The sequence below is a fragment of the Lissotriton vulgaris genome, chromosome 2_1 (genome assembly GCF_964263255.1).
Source record: "Lissotriton vulgaris chromosome 2_1, aLisVul1.2, whole genome shotgun sequence".
NCBI lineage: Eukaryota > Metazoa > Chordata > Amphibia > Caudata > Salamandridae > Lissotriton > Lissotriton vulgaris.
In genome coordinates this window covers 1593257956-1593279998 of record NC_141687.1, presented here as the reverse complement: position 1 = coordinate 1593279998, position 22043 = coordinate 1593257956, and the positions used below count along the sequence as shown (strand labels likewise).

General features: G+C 39.5%; 1 protein-coding gene across 3 annotated transcripts in view; it reads right to left on the bottom strand.

Annotated features, from left to right (window-relative positions):
- KYNU (kynureninase) overlaps positions 1-22043 on the bottom strand; it is a 940604-nt gene that overhangs the window by 544597 nt on the left and 373964 nt on the right. For all 3 annotated transcript variants that reach the window (XM_086957469.1, XM_086957470.1, XM_086957471.1), the window contains exon 4: positions 2397-2479. In XM_086957469.1, the coding sequence (XP_086813595.1) occupies positions 2397-2479 (83 nt within the window). The remainder of the gene's footprint in view (positions 1-2396; positions 2480-22043) is intronic.

Here is a 22043-nt window from a genome sequence, read left to right as displayed (position 1 = left end):
TACCTACTAGCGCAGGCATTTTAGCGATTCTTCTGTTGCTTCACGTCTATCCTGTCATTGTACCTGTCCGCCCTATTATTGTGTATGAATGTATGGCACCGGATGTGTCTATTCCTTTTTCTTCTTGTTTTTAAAATTTTAAGAAAAAAAAAAAAGAATACAAATGAATGGATTTGTTTTAGCTATTTATGTGATGTTCAGACTGTTTTTAGACTTTAGAACGAAATTTACAAGACCCATAATTGCAATTCATAGGATTATAGGTTTGCATTGTATCCAGCCAGTGAGTAATAAAGGGCTCAGTTCCACAACTAGGCTAGTATGAGTAACTCAATAGGGAATGTACGTTATTTGTCCGGGCAACATTGCATTACATACACTTGGATGTGATAGCAGTCATTTCTGTGCAGAGACCTGCTTCTTGCACAGTACTATGAAATGCCTTATGTCTGCTAGGGCTAATTACTGCCAGCATCCTTGTGCACTATGCACAGTATTAAGGGGGATTTTATCGAGTCTAAAACCTTTTCAGAAATTACGTCAATAACATTTCAAAATGTTGGCATTCTTGCAGAATTCAGGAAGTTTGGAGAAGGCTCTGATATTTTCAGAAAGGTTGTTTCATGTCTTGAGTGCCATGTAGGAGAATGAGTGACTTCTCTTTTGCTTTTACGGATGCTGCGAGTGTGTGGGAGAGTGAAGCAGAGTGTAAGTGGCTGGTAGGTTGGTGAAAGTGTATGCAGCTGGTTGGTGAGTGTTATAGTCCTGTGTTGGATAGGACACACAGGAGTTGTTTGGAGATTTCTACAGAGAATGAATTGCCATAGTCAAGCCTGTTGGTGATGAGTGCTTGTGTGACAGTCTAGCTAGTGTTCTGAGGCAACCATTTGAAGATCTTTTGCAGCATGTGTAGGAATTGGAAATAGGAGGTACACACTACATTGACTTGAGCTGTCATGATGAGCTTGTCATCTGTGATGACCCCTAGATTTCTTGCATGGTCTGTGGTTGTAGGAGTTGGTTGTTGCTCTAGCGGCCAGCAGGTATTTTTGTCTCATTGGAGTTGAGCCTCAGGCAGTTGGTTTGCATCTAGTTTGCTACTCTGGTCTTGCAGTTTTGTGAGGTTGTTTCTGGTGGTGGTTGTCTTGTTTTGTCGGGGAAAGTATGAGTTGAGTGTTATCAGCGTTAGGAGATGACTTTAATGTCTTGTGATTGAATGTTGTTGGCAAACAGTGTCATGTAAGTGGCTCCGCATATTGTTTCTTGGTCTATGATTTAGAGGGTGGCAGCCTAACCCTTTGGGGTCTAACCTTGATGAGGGAACCAATCCAATCTCATTTAGTCTTCTGATGAGGATCCTTCATTTTTCGAACACTACTCAAGAAATGAAACTTTATCAGAAAACATAACTATTCACTGTGAGGCACCCATTCCTCATCTATCAAATCAAACATGGTGGTTCTACAAATGCTACACAATCTTCACTGGTAGTCCTGTTAATCTGTCTTTTCCTATTCGCAAGAAATGAAGAATGTTACCCACACACTGGAAATATCATTGCATAACAGGGACTTGCTCTAAAGATCAGTCTCAGTTTGATCCCTCTATTACTGTATATGCTATAAATGTGCCCAAAGGCCATGATCTCTTGAACTGATGCTGCAACACTTGAGTTCCAGAACATCTCAATACCTGATAGTTAACTTCACTGAAAATCAGTTAGCTAATGTTGTGCATGATCTGATATTGTCACATCTCAGCCATCCACAACCTTAAAGGGGGTAATTGGGGAACAGTGTCCACCTCATGTTCCCCACAACTAGGTGGAATCTGTTCTTGATAGGCCTTGAAGTTCTTCACCTAGCACTCCTCATAATGGCATTCATTAGCATCATAACCAAGAGCAACATGGTATGTTATCTAGATGATGGACTGAAGAAAGCAGCTGAGGAACAGCACTGAAATGCAGCCATTCCCAACTGTTTCCACACTCCCTGTGTTCTTCTAGATTTAAACCCCTGGCCGCGGCTGGAATTCTGTGCCTGTGCGGCACATTCCGATTGCGGGTGTGGTCATGACGGCTCCCGACCGTCATCAGCACATGCCCACCGTAACTCATGACGGCCGGGAGCCATCATCAGCACTGAAGGGGTTAATAGTATCTTGTGCTGTGAAAACTCAACAACTGGCATAGCTTTAAATGGGTAACACATGCATAGCTATCCTTTTGTATTTTAGAAAGTATTGTAAATTTACAATTCAGCTGTATAGGTATCTGACACAATCATAAGGATTTCAACTCACTTGACATTTTTTCTGCATGATGTAATCATACTGTACTCAGTGAACATCATCAAAAGTTAATTTATTTTCAAAATAAATATGAAAATACTTACCCACAAGATCAGCCATAAGTTCACCAATACATTCATCTGCCAAAGCCCAAGGTCGCTTGCCATGGAAGTGCCCATGAACTCCCCTGTAATTACAACAAATTCTTCAATTAGAATGTATGATTCATAAATAAACTCCATTTATATATGAAAATAAATCACTTACTGAGAATGAACTAGTTAGTGCCCTACAAATGTGTGTGCAAAAAGTTGAGAGATACATTGTGTTCTAAATATTGGAGGGAGTCATGCATACATTAAATCTACTTTATATATTTCTATTTAACTTGTCTACTCAAAGAACATGTAAATAGAAATTTGATAAAGAATTCACTACAATAATGTCAAAAATGTACTTGCAACCTTATAGAGCCAAAAATGAGCTGAAAAACACAGAAGTTATGTACTTCTAAAAAAACTATTAAATGAGAAAACTTGAAACAATAATTTGTAAGAAAAATGTTCTGCAAGATAATACTATTTTTCATTACATTTACATAAAGTCAATATTATGATGTTTACTTTACTCATCATATTTTACCGTTAATAACTGTTGAAAAGAACGATTTATAAGAATTGTTGGACCTGACTTTCTTGGAATGCTTTTCCCCAAACTTTTTCCTTTAACCATTATGTTTTTGCTGGCCTTAGTATTCTACGTACTTTACAACGGCTAGCCAGTGCTTAGGTACTTGTGCTCTCTCCTCCAAACACAATAACATTGGCTTACACTGAAATGGCCTGTTTAATTTACTAGTAGGGCCCTAGTAAAGGGGAACTACATGTACCCAGAGCCTGTAAATTAAATTATACTAGTGGGCCTGCAGCACTAATTGTGCCACCCATTTAGGTAGCGTATTAAACATACCCAGGCCTGCCATTGCAGCCTGGTTATTGTATCTTCAATTCCATGCCATGCGTTATCGCCTCCGTTTTATGTCCCCTGCTACACAGCCAGTGTGAGGTAACAGAATGCTGATGTGTGCCTGGTTGAATGAATGTTCAGTTGGAATGCGTGGGCTGAGCAGGAAGGTTGCTGCTCCGGGTGGGGCTTTTCTACCTCCCTCCTACCATCTTTTACCTGTAAAATGAGATCCTTTAAAAAATAATTCATAAAGAATAAAGTATCCTGCATCTTTATTTACCACAGTACCGATGAGCGAAAAAAGGACCTTGCGTGGAGAAAAGGATACAGCTTGAACAAAGGAGGAGATTAAAACTGAAGCATAAGTGAACCTTTATAAGAGACTAACTGAACCTTATAATATAACCAAAAGGAGATTAATGCCCTGTAGGCCCCACTGGTCTCACTTTACGTCTGAGAGCCTGCAGTCAGGGGTGCTCAGCTTTCTTTTCATCAAGTTTATCCAGCACACGCCTACTATCAAACAAAGCAGCAGACGGAGAGCCCTTCTGACGGTCTATAATTTACTCAATTACGTTTTAACAAACAGTTTTTCCTCATTCACACCTTTTCCTCAATCAATCGCTTACAATTAAGCACATACATTGTCAATCTGTTGTTCACCATGACAAATCAGGAGATGGTTGAAGGTGGGGACATTCATTCTCATATTGTGCCTTGATTGTTTGGAATTACTATTTACCTATACTTCTGCTTGATAATATTCTGTTAAGTGCCTCCAAGTACCTTACACTTCACAACAATTACGGGTGAGACATTGTTCATCAGGAACTTTAAATGCGTTTGTTGGATATAGTTCTGTACCACCTCATTAGTGCTATTCATGATTTTCTACCTATATATTTATAACACACTCAAGTTTGCATTTACTGTGTGCTGTATTTAATCAGTATGTCTCTTATAATGTGATTGTTTATACATTCTATTTTTAACTTACTGAATTTTTCTGTCTTTGCCATGCTTGTCAACTCTGTATGCTAAGGAGTAAACCCCCATGTGCTGTTTGTGTGCTAGGCAGTATACAGTATGAGTGCTGCACCTTATGTAAATGTTACTTTCTGTTACTTGTGCAAGGCCATGTCGGGCATCCAAAACAATTCTTATAGTTTTGGTGATGGGGAAGGGACCCTGCAACCTAAACCCTACTTGTTATTTGCACCCAAATCATACATAGTTTTACTTGCACCCAAATGTTATTTGCTAGTACTACTTATTCTGGTGATGAGAGCTTGTGCATTGTACCAAACCATTTAATTGCACCCAGGCATTGCATGTTGATGGGCTTGTTAGTTTCATTAGTAAAAAATGTAAGAAAAGTTGATACTTGTATAGCGCACTACTCACCCGCAAGGGTCTCAAGGCGCTTGTACGAATACCGCTGTGGAACCCATCCTGGCTTTTCCTGTGAGGCATCCACTCCTGGGCACCCCCAAGGTGGAGGCCAGGCATCCTTAGCGTTGTGGGGGCCGTTGTGGAGATTAAGCAAGCTATTGCCCAGAGTTGCAGAGTGGGACTCCATGATTGGAATAGGCACCGAGGCGAGAATTATCAGGTCTGTGGAATTTTGAGCCCAAGACCCGCCGAGGCGGGGAATTGAACCCTGGTCCCGGGCTAGACCTCCACATCAGGGTCTGCCGCTCCAATCATTGAGCCACACTTCTACACTTCTACTACTTACTATTGCTAGTGAAGGGGCATTTTCTGTGCACTCAAAACCTTTCTTTGGGGCTTAGGTGATGCACCCGCAGGGGGCATCTGTTTTTGCAATTTATTGTATCTTCCTGTGTGGGTGGTTGGGTTCACTGATAGAAAATCGATGACCCAAAAATCTCCATACACAAATATCGATGCAAAAATATTGATGTCAAGAATATCAACATCCTATATTTAATATTATAGATACAAAAATATTGAAACCAAAAAAAAATGATGTAAAAATATACATATTTTTAATTTGAATACAAATGTATGTTAAATATATTAAATAATAAAACTGTAATGCAAAAAATATTTTAAAATACATATATAAAATGTAATAAATATAAATATATATATATATCCTTTGAAACATTTAATTAACTATCTATAATTCATTTACAAAATTCATAAATATATAAAAATGTACATATATATATATATATATATTTATTTACATAAACTGATAACATAAAACCTAATAAAAATTATTATATTACAAATTAAAACATTAAAATATTGAATAGTCTTTAAAATTGCATTTTTAACTCCATTGAGTGCAACAGTAGGAAAAGTATTGGTTAGCAGAGGGGTAAAACCTAATAGAGTAGAGAAAATGTTGGATAGGGGAGAGGGAAAAATTACTATTTCCACTCCCGTGAGTGCAACAGTAGGGAAAGTGTTGGATAGCGGAGGGATAAACATTAGCAAACAAATTACCAACAATAACAACACAAAAGATTTAAAAAAACAAAAAAATTAAACATGTAAAAGTTGTAAATATTACAAAATATAGAAACAGATTAGAAGGTTCAAAAGATCTTACAAATACCTAGAAAGATTGCTTAAAAAAACAAAAAAACATTTAAAACAAAAAAACATTTTTTTATAGAAAATGTTTATAAACGAAAACATAAATTTTTACATAAATGTAATATTTTGTATTTTCTACCCTATAACAGCACACAATTCACAACACACATTGTTTTTTTAAAAAAGTACCTCCATAGTTAACAAAATCAATTAAACAAATATTAGTAATTTTAATAAATGTAAAACAAATCAAAATGTATTTACTCCCCAAAAAGTTATCCCTATAAAACCAAAACACACACACAAAATAACAATAAGCACTTACCAAAAATATGTATCAATTGATAAATTATTATTATTGATCAACTAATGATTTATTCATTAAACAAAAAGTACTTTCCAACCTCTACCCCAATAAACACCATAATTCACACCTAAAAATCATTACACAATTTCCATAACTAATTTTGCATTAATAAATTAATATCAATTAACAACAACTTATTAATTAATTTAAACAAATTAACTTCCCACCATTTACCACTATAAACCCCACTACTTACATAAAAAATTTATTACACAATTACCATATTTTAATTTTAATTATCAGTTTTAAATCAACAATTATTAATTATAAATACGTTTCTTCCCACCCTATTCTCCTATAAACCACACCACCCACTCCTACAGTAATGACACAAATAACATAATTAATTACAAATTAATTAATCAATAATAATTAACAACCAATTAATATATATTTAGTAATAAAATAACACCCACAATTAATACTATAGAATATAAATTAAATACATTTTAATGAATAAGAAATATTAATACGCTTATTATAATGAAATTACTTCCCACCCTATTGCACTATAAATGAACAACCCACTCCTAAAAGAAAAACACAATTAACATACTTGCCAATTACTTCATAATTAATTATAAATTATTTCCTACAATTAACACTATGAAATCTAAATCGAATGAATACTAATACATTAAAATTTATAATTAATTTATTATAATTAAATTACTTTCCACCCTATTCCCCTACAAACCCACAACCTGCTCCTAAAAAAATGACAGTTAACATAATTGAAAATTAATTAAATATTTTAAAATAATGAATAACCAATTAATAAATAATTCATAATATATCAATTCTCTTAATTAACACTATAAAATCCAAATTAAATAAATACTCATAAATACAAAATAATCATTAATGTATTATAATTAAATCACTTCCCATCCTATTCCCCTATAAACCCGCAACCCACTAAAATGCAACATTTAATTAAGATAACATTATTAACTACTAAAAATGTAACACATATATTTAAAAAAATCCTATATTCAAAATAGATCACAAGCTTTTAAAATGCATACTAAAACTTAATTTTTGCAATCATTAGTAACATATTCGATATTTCCAAAAACAATATTTCTTACCTGCAAGTCAATATTCTTGATCACAATATTCTTTCTATCGATATTTCTGTAACACAATAGAACTCGATATTTGTGTATGTCGACATTTGAAACTCAATATTCTCTCTGTGCACCGGTTGGTTTATGTGGCAATTGTAAGGCCCCCATGCATAATGTTGTAGAGTCTATGCACCTTAATATTTTACTGCCTTCTGAGGGGGGAGAGTGTGGGTGGTACTTCAGTGTGATTTGTTCCCCTGTCCTTGATATTTCTGGTTAGGCCTTTTTGTCTATGTGTTTGTTATTTCTGACCTTGCATTATTAATATTTCCTTCTCTGTTCTGTTTATTTTATGTATTGTGTGTGTGAATTTTTCCTTCCATCATTCATCTTCATTTTATAATGTTGAGTATTACCACTTTATCTGCATGGGTTCTATTGTTTCCTTAAATAAGAGAGGTGTGTGTTATCTTAATTTCTATGCCATGCTTTCTCTCCTTAGTTTAATGTCCCCTGCTGCTCAGCAAGTGTGATTATGAGATAAGTGCATGCTGATGTGTGCCTGTTTGAGTGAATGTTCAGTTGGAGTATTTGGGCTGAGCAGCAATGATGCTGCTACAAGGGGTTGGTTCCTGCTTCTTTCCTACCATCTTTTTACCTGTAACCTGAGACTCTAATCTTAAAGAATAAAGCATCCTGTTATCACGTGTGATACTGGCTACCCTGCATCTTCATTTACCACACTGTGTGTGCAGTTTTAAAGTACAACTGCTGATATAGCATTTGGGATGAAGCTTGGGAGCAGGAAGGCAAAGAGATTGTTCAGTAGTATAAGAGTGACCAAGGGCAAGGAGATTAGAGTGATTGGTTATTTTTGGGTTCAGAGGTGTTTATTGGTACTGGCTACGAAGGGACTGATTAAGGGGGAACATGAGAGGGTTGCATAGTAACATGATGTTTTTATAAAATGAAAAAATGAATACTAACCTGAAATGTAAGTCCGAATAAGAAGTATGTTACTTAAGTTGCAAATGTTCATTGTTTGTATTGTTGTTTTCATAGTGACCCCTGCTGAAGGGCGTTCGTCGCCTGAAATGCATTGGGCTATTTTAATAAATACACTGCCTTGGACGAATTCGGCATTTGTCATGTTCTTGCAAGAGGTGAGGAGGGGCACAGCGCGAACCTAAGAAATATGAAAAAGAGCCTATTATTCGCAGTGTGGATTTAAATGTAAAGTCTGAATCAAATAAGAGGTCGATAATGATGGAGTAAATATGATGAAAAATAAAGGAGCTCATGGCTTAAAATGGGGTAACATATGGTTGCCAAGAAGGCACCAGTCAGCAGTGCAACTATTCGGGGCGAGAGGACGACCCTTCCCTTTAAATTTTAGGACAGTTGGAATTTGTTTGTCCCAACAATTTGGTACCTGCAGCCTGTATATTGGATGACATGACTAGGAGTAGCTGGCATTTGTTTTTATCTGTGTTTTCCCAGACAGTGAGAAAAAGAGGCCATCTCTGACTTGAAATTCCAAACACCTCAGGAGTGGAATCCTCCAGATCCTTCTCCTACTACAAAGGGGGCACCTGCTATAAATAGTGTACTCTCAGAGCCGACACTTCAGTACAAATATGGGTCTGTGAACGACTCAGAAAGACTGCTGTGTTGCTCCGCAAGGACTGCAACTCTTTTGCCTTGCTGCCCCATTGGGAAGGACTAGACCTGCATATTGCACTCAGGATCACCAGAGTAACACCAAGGGCTGACAGGCTGACTTCATGACCGGAGACCCAGGAAAAAAGGGTTTCAACCACCTTTAACTCAGCACCTGGACTCTTTCTGCTGTGAGTCCTATCCACAACTGGTGACCACCAGTCCTGGATCCTGAAGGAGCTCTGTAAGTCCAGCTATGGTTCTCTGAGCAGAACAGATGCAGCTAAACGCACCTAATTGCGTCCGTATCTGATACTCCACTGAGTCACACATTCCGTATGCAGGACCTCACTTTGCAGCATGCAGCTTCTTCAAAATCACAGTTGTGCAAAATATCCTTGATGCGGCCTTTGCAACACAAGTCATTCATCAACGGTATCCTCGAAAATGTGCAGGAATTTGCAAAGCAGTCCTGTAGCTTCTTTTAAACTGCCGCTGCCAGACCCATCCTCAATGCTGGACTTTGCATCACAAGCCGCCATTAACGGCATCCTCAACATAAACACAGGACTTTTTTTGCAGCCATGCAGCTTTCTCAGAACTGCTGCTGTGTGATACAATCTCAACTAGGGATCTTGCAATACTCCACAACCAGGATTTAAGGTACTTTGGGCCTGATTTAGATGATGATGGGACATCTACTGACCGCCCATCGGTGACAGTCCCACTGCCATCTCAACAATATTTTCTGCCAGCCACATTGGGATAGGGGGTGGATGGGTGGCAGTCCGAGAGACAGACTGCCATGGATTCGAAGGGCTCAAGGAACCAATCGGACCCTCGGAGGGACAACCAATCCCTACAATGGTGGTGGTGTCTGTCAGGGGGTGATTATAATGGCGGGCAAAAACACCCTATCGTAAACGGGACCACCAGACAGGCTGTTGGCGGTCCGGAGAGAGGCATTAGGATGTGACTATCACCATGACGGTCACAATGCCTATGTTTTGCATTGTGGTGGGTGCTGCTGGATGCAACACATACTACAATGCAAAATGGTGACACTTTACATATCCCTGCACTGTGTGGCAGGCACGATGCGGTGTCTGCCACATGGCGCAGGGATATGTAATGGGGCAACATAGGTGCCCCCCAAACCCCACAGCTTAGGGCTAGGGGAAGGGAGCCTGCTACCGGCACCCAATGACCCCTTCCACCAGCCTTTTCATGCAGGTAAACCGCCATGTAAAGGCGGGCAGAAGGGACATCATACCCTGTGACGGTGTGGCAGGCTCCTTGAGCCCATCAAATCCATGGCGATCAGTCTCTCTAACTGCCACCCTTTCGCCCGCTATCCTAATGGGGCAGGCGGAAAGCATTGTTACGATGGCTGTGGGACTGCCACGGACGGGCTGTCAGTGGCAGTGCCAGCATCATCGTAATCAGGCGCTTTGTATCCATCATGGTTGGCCTGAGCTTGTGACTTCGTCCCTGTCTGGCATGCCTAGGTACCTGCCATTGGCGCGTTCTGCCTTTAGGCACTATTTTCTCTAAAATCTTTAAAATTGCAAATCTCTGGTTTTACTGATTGAATTTGTTTCATTTTTGTCTCTATTTTTCTAAATTTGTGTGAGTTTTTCGTGTGTTGTGTTTTCATGTGATTACTGTGTGAAGTGCTGCATAAATACTTGAAACATTGCTTCTAAGTTAAGCCTGACTGTGTTTGTGCCTAGCCAGCAGATGTCTATGCACAGGTTCATTTTGGGGTTCCTTGGGACAGGAATTGCAGCTGTTGCATGAGTAGGGTTTCACCTTACTCAACCAGTAACACAATTGCTTACATGAATTTAAACCTATTTGGTTTAAATGCCCTCTTTAATCCGAAGTAATTAGACTTAAAAAACTCTTTGTCTAGGAACACTTTAACTACAACTGATTAAGCCTCATCAATGGCCAAACCTACCACACTAGACGTATTAGTACAAATTGGGAACAACACACCAAAGTTATTAATATTTTCTCCACTGACTTATACTTTAACTGATCTGCATTGGTTCATTAATAAAAATACAACCCACATAATGTCATTTTTTAAAAAGCTTAGGGGCCCCTTTGGTATGTCGGGTGTATCGCCACTGCCCGCATGGTGCTGGCGATCGGCCCAACATCCACTCCTGCCCGCATGCCATTTCCCCCTGCCATATTTCTTTGGCGGGGGGACCCCCGCGGATGGAAATACCACCGACATCCATATCAGGATACATGCAGGGATTTGCCATTGCTACCATGGAAAGGCATGCAGTCTTTTACATTGGGCGCCTGTAGCGGGCACCCGCGGGTTTCTGGGGGGTGGGGGGTGCACATGGGGGTACCTATGGTAACCACCTGCATTTGAATGCACAACAAAGCTGGCACCGTGCTGTGCCTGCCACGTTGTGCATGCAAATGTACAACTTGCAATTTTGGCATTGCGGAGGGGGGTGCTTTTAGCACCGCACGCTGCAATGCAGGATGCGCCCCCCCAGTGTGGCAGGAGCATCCTAGTAACCCCCACAGGATCACCGCACTTATGGCGGGCTGTCCCTTTTTACGTCGGGATGGCGGGCGGACAAAGTACACCTGCCATCCTAATGATGCCCTAAGTTTCATCTAATTTTTTCAGAGTTCTGTTTTTTAAGTCACTACTTTTTTAGCTGAAGCATTCGTCATTTCTATGCACTTCATTTCAATGAAATTAAACATTCAGACCTATTTTCAAGAAGAGGCTGTTGACAAGTAAGCAATTGTAAGATAATCAGGAAAAATTGAGACTGTTTTAGGTCACAGGTCAATGCAGCGCCATGAAGCTTTTTCTGAGCATTTATTGTGTTTTCTCTTTGCAAATTTACCCTTACCAATTTTGCCTTCTGTCTTCATCTCCAATAGTAGCCATAACATAGCAACTTTGGTTCTCACCTCAAGCAATTTCTGTGTATATTGAGGGTTTGTGGTGTGTTACACTTAAAGTTAATTCAATCTGTGACCATCAGTTGGGATTATTATTTCTGATTATCTATATATTTCATTATTCATCAAGTGACTCAAACCCCACATTCTTTTTATCTTTCAATCGTTTGGCAGAAGCTCCACAGAGCAAGCAATGAAATTCATGCATAAATACATTTTCCATGGCTACGGAAACCAGTGTTAACAGCTAAGCCACAAGGTCAACAGAAATACACCATGAGAAGGTGATGACCAGCATGTCACCTAGTCAAAACGTTTATATATTGCTTTATGTAAAAAACATTGATGATGTTATTTTTGTACCTGATGTCACATGTGCTGCAATTGCTAAGGTAATTTCTGTCATCTGTCATTTGTGATGCCATGAGCATCGCTAATTGGTGAAGTTATGTGTTTTGGAGTTTGAATCTTAACCATGACATTGTCTGCACTGATGTTTTGCTGTAATTCCAAACAGGATCTATCCCTCAACGAGGCGTTCTTCATAACTTGAAATAGGTTGGCAATACCCTGTGTCCACCACTAGTACCAGTACTACTTACCTTCAGGTATTCCAGGGCAAATAGAATTTTCTCAAACTTGAAGTGCCCCATTTTTCAATTGATTCTATGCTCTAAATGTGTGGATTCAAGATGTGAGATGTGTGTTAGAACATTTCAGCAGCATAGAACATGTTTCCAGGGAAGGTTTTGCCATTTCATGGCTAGGCTGGCATGTACACCTGCTCGGGCAAGTGAAAGGCAGGGTGAAGGAGTTAGTGTGTTTAGCTATTCAAAATGTATCCTGAGCACAAATATTTTGAACTTACTTGAAGTTTTTTTTTTCTAGATGGAAAGACATATTGCTAGAGTAATCAGGGATGGGCAAGCATTGTTTCCCCAGATCTGTTGTGTGTCGATTTAGGTACCGTATTAATTTCCTGATTTATCCCTTATATAAATACAATTCACATTCCCCTTATTTAGGCATAGAAATGCAGCCCTTATTTAGGCATTGCTCATGCTAACCAATTACAGGCATGGCCACCTACATCCGTTCCTTTACGTCACAACAAGTTCTTGGAAAACCAGACTATTAAGCTTTTAGGACTTTCCCTTGCTTGGATATTGATTTCTCCAAGAATTCATTTATCATGCATGAACATCTATTCCATAAGGGTCCATTCATAATGTTCTTATGCCCGACTTTTACATCAATACTGGCATTCCTAAACACCTTCAAGGTATACATATGCCTTCACTTGTTGTGACATACCACGGTTCGGTCCATGGTTCAACTGCCTACTTGCACAACGCAGCTCACCCAGGCAAATTCAGAAGGAAATCAAGTCCCCAACTGACGCACTGACCAGACGCTGCCATCCTCCTCACTTAGAATCCAGCACCAGTGTTTCTGACTCTCCTTGCAGGGTGTTAGAGATCGAGACCCCGGAAAGAAATTCCAACCTCTCTCATTCTAAGGTATGGAGCAGACTAGAACCTAAAGGGTCTCTTGGCAACTATATGTAAACTAGACTATAACTAAACAGCACCTACTTCTTCCCTCATACTACACTTAGGTTAGGTACACTGGGGTTAGGTTTATTTTAGAAGCACGAGATGAGTATTTTAGCCTGTGTTATTTATGTATGTATTTTTATGAATATATGTCATAGCTACAAACCATGCTGTTACAGTATTATTTTATCTTACTACAAACGCTGCACATATTGTAATTCGCTTTCTGTCTCACGATTGTAGCAGTTCATATCACTTGCATGAGAAAAAAGATTTTTCAATAAACTCTTTTTATTGAAACGCCCGCCTATCTATTTCTGTGCAACTCTGTAGAAACGAAGCATGCATGATTGACTGAGTGAAACGGTTATCTATTGTTTTCACAATTGTGAGATTTTTCTAACTCTAAGGGAAACAAAGTTGTCATGTTTATGCGGTTGTCAGAAACGAATCCCTTCATTTTCATTGAAGAAGTTTCTAGTGACATCTGAGTTAGCTGGCACACAGAAGTAATTAAGTTTAATGTACTCGATAGAGACATACTGACCTCAGGCCTATGTCTAAAACTATGGTGTATATTATTCCACTGCACAGAGCCTATCAGGGATATAGGAACTACACTACAGATCCTAGAATCTCCATAACATTTAAAGGAAAACTGTGAAGGGTGAATAGAGTCTTGCAGACAAAACTCTAACTAGCAAAAAGTTTATTTTTCCTAACAAAGATGTTGTGGTATTTTAATAACAAAATTATGCTTAAATCTATTGGGCAGTGAACACGCCTAAGCTCAATTAAGCCAGAGACAAAATATATAATATGGGGGGAGATCGTCGACGTTTCGACCCTTGTGCTGTAGAGGGAGGATCAAAACCTCAGCTAACGTGCCTTCTTCAGGACGGACAGAGGGTGAGGGGTAAGGGGGGGGAGGACCTAGATTTCAGTAAGAAAATGCCCCAGCAATGAGGTTGGCCACCAATGAATAGTGTGCTCCAATGTTCCAAAGTTAAACAACTGGTCTATCACTCATCCATGAATGAAGAGGTCACAAGCAGGAGATTTAACCCAAATAACAGTTGGTGATTCTTGATTAAAGCAACCCAACAGATATATTAATTAGCAAACACACCCAGTTCTTAAATTCTGAGCGTGGTTCTGTACAAATGACAGTTTGCCTCCTCTCACAGGTGCCGGCACCCGTTAGCTGAGGAGTTGATCCTCCCTCTACAGCGCAAGGGTCGAAACGTCGACCATCTCCCCCCATTTTCTATGCCTGTACCCCTTTTCCCACCCTCTCCTTGAAAGACTATGAACAAATCGTATGATTGATATACGTGGGGCAGGCTCTACGCTAAGAGAATAATACCTTAGCTTTTCTAATCATTGGGTTATTTTTTCATTTATTCTCTCTCTTTCACTTGAGCACATACTTTTGCACTTTCTACTGCACCTGGCAAAAATTCTCCCAACCTCTGTTTAATGAATATGTATATATGTATATGAAATAAACTGTGAATATAAATTGCTATATACGTCTGTATTTTTGTGTTTTGGGTATCATCCATAAGACATAAAACGCATTTGGTTGTTATGTTGCTTTTTTCTTATTATTTTTGAGGATTAATTCCCAAGAAATATCTCAGACTTATAATGAGTATTACATTTAATTATGTTGAATACATTGTGTCTAGGACCGCTTTGAGGATGCACCACGGTGTAAACATATCCCCTGGTCATATTAGGTCCCCTATTAACTATGCAACAGAGTAGGCAGGCAATACTTAGTGCAAGGTGTAAATTTTTTATGCAGTACCAAAACAGTAATAAAGTAAGTCAAAGCACTAAATAATTAAATACCAAACCAAGCTAGAAACATAGAGTACATTTTAATGAACAACTTGCACCAAAATGACAATAATCCAATAACGCTCAACCAGAGTTATGAGTGTTTAGGTTTTAAGGCAAAAAAGCAGCAAAATCCGCTCTTCCTTAATGATAGCCTATGGATGTGGTAGGTCAATAACTAGGCACACTTTGAGGCTGACAGGGATGGATCACATGGGTTAGACTCACTTAGCATGACAGCCTGGTCAAAGATTTTACCTTCGGACTTAGACTGAAAAATGAAAGTCAGAATCCCTCAGTGAGGCAAGCCAGAAAGCTGTATCTAGCAAGGTCTCACTGAATTACAATAGGGGTTGAGGCAGGTTCAGAGGAAGCTGTTGATTTTATCAGGAACATATGTGAGCGGTAATAGTCACATTTACACCATCATTCAGATACTTTTCGTGCCTTCGCTTGATTAAGATTTCTACTTTGGGACTTAATTTCTGAAATGGAGCCCGGACTTCTCCAGCTGGACAACAAAACAGGCTCAAAATATATTTAGAATAAGCAAAAACATAATTTCCAATCCACCAGTACTCCCTGTTCTTTCTACTAAACTCCACCTTCTCTTAGATAAGCTATACCTAGGGCTTGCTAGGTGCTTGATAGTGTCAGTAAAAATCTCATCTAATGGGAACTGAGATCAAGAACACAGGTGGAACAAAAAACTAAAAGTGTTTCAGAGCAATCTGTAATACTTAAGTATTTTTGATGACATTTTGAGAAGCCACAATTTAATCATTTGTAAATGTAGTTCCAGACTCAACTTAAATACAAAAACTGTGTCGAAATAAGCATAAAAAAAATAATACTGACATCATTGCAAGGTAATGCACCATCACCACTAAAGCTCATATACATTAGGTTCCTATACCACAAATATATGTGATCATCTTCGCCCACATTGTATGTATTCTTATCTTAAAGAGAAGCAAGCACATTTTTATACAATGCAGCTCATTGTGTACCAAGGGAGACTGGAAATGTATCTGGATCTTTGGTATGCATTTGAAATGGCACCACCAGTGTACATGAGTTAAACAAAAAATGCCTCTCAAGCAGCAAAGCAACAATCCTGAAGCAGAAACATCCTAGTTTCAATACACAAGCAGTAATCCAGAGAATGTTTCAACATTCATCACTACCAGTACAAGGACCAGCACTACAATCAGCAAGCTGCAGAAAGTTTACAATATACCCTTTCCTTAACATATGTAGAAGACCACAAATTGCAAACCTATGCAGTTAATTGAAGAGTAGAGCAAATCAGTCAACTGTATTTTGACTGTATACTCTCTCTTTTGTGCTCCTGATATGGTCTCTACCTTGCAAAGGACTGGTGCATCTATCGCTGAGCAAACAGGTCGGCCCTTGTTCAGGGCTTTAATTAGAGCTTGCTTGCACCGAAATAGAGGAGTTGCACCACTACTGCTCAACCTATGTGCCAACTTGGATACACGAGAATCCCTTATCCCACTACTGAGATTCAGACTGGCATCTCTTACATTTATGACAAAAACAGTATAACCTTACTGTCCCCATTGAACCTCTCATATCTGAAGTCTGGATCATTGCTCCTTTCTCCTTCTAATTCCCTCTGCTTCCAAATATTATCAAGTCCTTTACCATAACCGGCTGTGCTGGATGACATATATCCACCTAAAACGGAAAATCCTGAAGGGTATAGATATGTTAGAACTTCACCACTGCTTCTGAGACATCGATGTGTAACTTTTCCAACGCAAATATTCTAGCCTCAAGAGAACAAAACATCACCAACCATCAGCCATTTAGCCTGAGGAGCTCAACTCTAATATCTACAGTCAAAGAAGTAAAATGTCTCAGAGTGATCATGAGCCACAGTCCCTCTTTGCTACCTCAAGTGATCCTAACACTAGAAGGGGCATCAACACTTTATAAACTCATCTATCAAGCTTGGTTCATCTGGATTTACCTTTGAATGTTCAAAGCTCTATCATACTTACCAAGAGCACTTGTAGGTGTATTCTGAGTGTTAAGAGATTGTAACTATTTCAAATCAAAGGGCTTTAATATCATAAAGCATGTAAAAAGACTCATGAGCGTGCAAGTTTGTTTAAGGTTATTTGAACAGTTATGCTGACAGTAAATCTCATGCCCTGTTCTTTTTGTGAAAGCCACAACTTAATGAATTTGAGGGTAGTTGAAGTCCAAAGTTACACCAGCATGTGGTTATTACAACGTGGAATGCCTTTGACAAGTCTGAGTCAAGTAAATGTTGCTAGGGGCCTTTTGGTGGAAACGCTAAAATCAATTTGGCAGGAGACAACCATCTTAACATTGAGAAAATATAGGGGCCTATTACCAACAACAAGCGAAAATTATCGCTAAATAGGCTGAGTGACAATTTTTCTATCGCCAAGCATCACCGAATTTTATCGCTGAGATAACGTGTTATTAGCAAAGTTTATCTCAAAAGTGATAAAATACCTGGTGATAGCGGCGAAATGCGTGAATATCGCTGAGAATACAGCGATATTCACGCATTAGCGACAAAATGCTCTTAGCCAAGTTATACACCTCCCATTGGATAACATGGCTAAGAACTGGTCTGGGCAGGTGTTAGTATTTGGAGATATTCGCCCTTAGCGCAAATATTTCCATCGCTACGCCTGCCTTGTTAATAGGTTGGGTATGCCAACTTTGCATGTCATTAGCGATAAATATCCCTGACATGCAAAGCGGGCCCCAAACCACTCGCTATTGCCTACAAGCTGTTGCTAACTGCTGTTAGCGACAGCTTGCTAATAGGGCGATAGAATTTTCGGTGCTTAGCGGCCATAAACGGCCGCTAAAGCGGCAAAAATTGCCTATCGCCCCCCCTCGATAATATGCCCCATAGTTCCTCAAAATAAAGAAATATTTAAATAGAGTCCATTGCAAAAAGTAAAAACGTCCTCTAACATGCCAATGTTTTGCAGGTTGAATTATGTGTTCAAATTAAGGACCTAAAAGGACCTTTGACCCAGCATAAAGAAAGTACCTTTGAAAAGGTCCCAACCCATTTTTATGAGGAAAACAAGTGCATTGATTTCAATCCGGATGAGTTGTTAACAAAGTAGTACAACACCTATGATAAATTGCATATTTGGTGCATGGTTTGGACCACTGGAATCAACTGATGGGGCTAGAAGAGTCTTTTCACTGGAGATGAGAAAGTAAATTTGGCAAGCATTTAATCAACATTTCATTCAAGTTAATCTACAGGCCTTTGGCAAAGAATTAAAAGCTCTGCTTTGCATTCCAATATTCATGTTAGGAAATAGCTGGATTCCCTGAATGAGGCTTGTAAGAAAAGTGATTATTAATTGGGGTGGGTGACTGCGCATCTCAGGGAATTATCACACCTCTTGTCAGGTGAACCCTCAAAGTCATTACATTAATTTGAGCTTAACCTCCTGGTAGCTATGGTAAAGGTTACTATAGGGCAATGTGTAAAATATTTATGCAGTGGCAAAACTTTAATTCACAAAATGACATGAAAACAACAAAAATCCAACGATGGATATGGGAGTGAAACGGCAATGATAGCCAATGGTGTTGTAGACTGGAATCTTGGCATGATTTGAGGCTAAACACGATTGATCCCTGGGAAAATATAACATAAAGATTTTAACCAGTTGAAGGTTTTACGATAGGACTCATTTCAGGAAGTCAAAATACTTCCGTGGCTGTATCCGAGGAAGTCTTTACAAAATCAAATAGGCAATGCAAGCTGTGCCACTGAGTGGGTTAGTTTTAGGAGGAAAAGCTCACAGCAGGATAAATTCAACTCTTTATGAACCAGAAGGTTTTCTAAAAGGTTGGATACTTTTGGTGTCTTTGCCCAGTGAAGATTGTTCCCTCTGGCTTAGTTTCTTTTTTGGAGCTTGGAAACCTCCAGCGGGGCAAGGCTATGACTGTATCCGATGGTACGGATACAATGAAAAAGTGATGCTTCAGTCATCATTTCTTAACCAATAACATTTCCAGCCAGTTGCTTTCCATTTCACTGATTTTGATTTTTTCCGTGCCGTTTCAGAAGGGGACAAGCTGTACGGAAGTTAATGCAAACGATTGTCGGTAATGCTTCATTAAAATCAAGGCTATGACCATCCTCCAAGAGGAGTATAACTGTGAGGAGAATCCTCATTCCAGTCACCCCTAACTAGCACCTCTCAGAAAATAACCAACCAAATAAAATAATCCTGCCCTCTTTAGCTACTAATGAGGAACAAGACTTCCTGTCCTTCTGTTCTTTGTTGTGTGAACTCATCGAACACACTCTTCACAGTGCTAGGGCCTGTGATTATTCAGGGAGACATGTTCTTGGGCATAAACTCCTTCATTCATTTCGTATTACTTTTGTTTAAAAGGGAGTTCTTTTTGTCCAACATAGCATTGGTGATAACAATTGATGCCAGCCACAAGGGCTGGGGAGTTCTGGATTCAGATGCCGCACTGAGAGTTTGAAAGAGTCATGAGAGAAAACATTCTGACAATTGGACGAACTCAGAGCCGCTTGGATGGCTTTCCAGAAACATATGCATCTCAAAAATGAATAGCATGAGTAGTGGAATGAGGACAAGGTAATCAGAGTGAGGAGGATTAATGGTAAGTAATCCAGATATTATATCACATTAGCTGCCTGAGTAACTAGAGATAGGGAGATCAGGCTCTACACGTGTTCCACTTGAACTTAGATAGTCATTGAGACAATTACTGTAGAAATGTACTCAAAACCTACATATACATTAGCATTAACCTTTAAGAAGTATTATTTCCTTATTAACCCCTTCGACGCTGGGATCGTCATGGCGTAGCCTCCTCGCACGCTGATGACGAGCCCAGCTCGTCACGTAAAGTGCGTTTCCGCAAAACCCAGCGTGCGAGCGGAATTCCGCTAGCACGCATGGTGTTAATGTTAGCCTCTGTAGGTCATGTCTGAAGGGGAGTAAAATAATAATTTTCTTCAGAAAGAGAAACACTACCATTTTTTGTTTTTGCAAATATGTTTTATTGTTTTCATAGTTACAATACGGATGATATCCGCATGCAAGCAGTAGTGGACGTTATGGCATGTAACATGGATATTTTTTCATATACAGTTGTATGTAACATTTGTGCTATCAGGACCATGGACTTCGTATTAATTGAGAAAAAGAAGATAATGAGAAAATCAAGTTTGTGAATGTAGTCACATTATGTGGCCATCAATCAGTTGAAAAAGGAAGCTCTGGAGGAAAGAGAGAGAAACACTATCAAAGTTTTAAATCTGTCAAGAAACACAGTAGAAACCATTATGAATCCATGTAAGATAGTCCATGCACAATAAATAAATTGCTGTTTGTAGATGTTGTTTGACATGAAGCCTTTGGGGCAGTTTATGAGTTTGGTGGTTCTATAGCAGACAGTGCAATGTGCTGTCCTCTGTAGGACTGTCAAACCGTGGTGTGTCTGCCTACCAGATTAGGACTTCAATCCTGGTATGGTGGGTGATTGTGCAGCGGTCAGACAGTGGTGGTCGGTTAGGCTCAGAGAAGAGCCTAACCTGCAGAGTGCGGCTCTCAAGATGCCAAATGCACCTTCATGCATGGTGTGTCATGCAGGAACTAGGGGTACAAACCCAGGGGGGGCCACTACATGTTCCCCCTCGCATGTACCCACTGGGCCCTGAGACGGCAGGCCCACCGCCTTGAAAAGAGTGGAGGGGAGGCAACTTGAAATATGCTCCGCCCCTGACCTCTGCTCAAATGCCGCGGGATCCTGGATCCCTGGTGGTCATAATACTGCGGGTGGTCCCGCAGTATGCCGGTGGTTGGACTGCCACCACAGATTCTGTATTCCTAGGGACGGCCAAACTCATAATCAGGCCCTTAGATAGTTAGATTGTTGTGCCATCAATAGGCAGACATATAGCACAGTTCCATAGTCAAGGGTAAAATTGAGTCATTCTCTCTGCTGGATGCTGCAGTTCACAAAACACATTATTTCAAATGTTAACATACACAATAGAAGCACTTCTATAGAAACAAGACAAAGTCGGAGTTTGTGATGAATTAAGGACATCTCTTTTCAGGTAGAGCGTTTTGATTGATTTTTGAACTCTCTTTTCTTTAATGTTGCTTTAAGGACAGAACATTGGCAAAAATATCTCTGTCCTCAGCAGCATTTCTGCACTATGATTGCAATCTTCACAAAGCGACCCCTCAGTTATTAGAGCGCTGGAGGCCTATCTTATTCTACATAGCAACGCAGGTTATGAACCATCTCCAGGGCAACATTTTCATAACTGCAAAGACAGAATATAGTACGCAGGCTACCTTGCCTTGTCCTTTTTCTAATGTACGGCATTGTCTGGCCCGTTCGTCTCACAAAAACTCCCTGCTGCATTAATATAAACAATGGTAGCAATTCATGTCAGGTTACTGGCGTCTGCAAAGGGCCAACAAGGAACAAAATGCAGTTGCATGCTGGTTTGCGTTTCTGTTGGAAAATGGCTCTCTCTTCAGGGTCACCCACAAACTTTTTTGTCTTTCTCCTCCACTTTTTCTGAACTCGTTTTTGTTGTCTTAAGGACTCTGAGCACTTTATCCCGTGCTCCCTCCCCTAAACATAGTAATATTGGCTCATACCCATACCCATTGTCATATTTAATTTCCTTATAAGTCCATAGTATGGAATGATACATGTGGCCAAGTCCTGTAAATTACG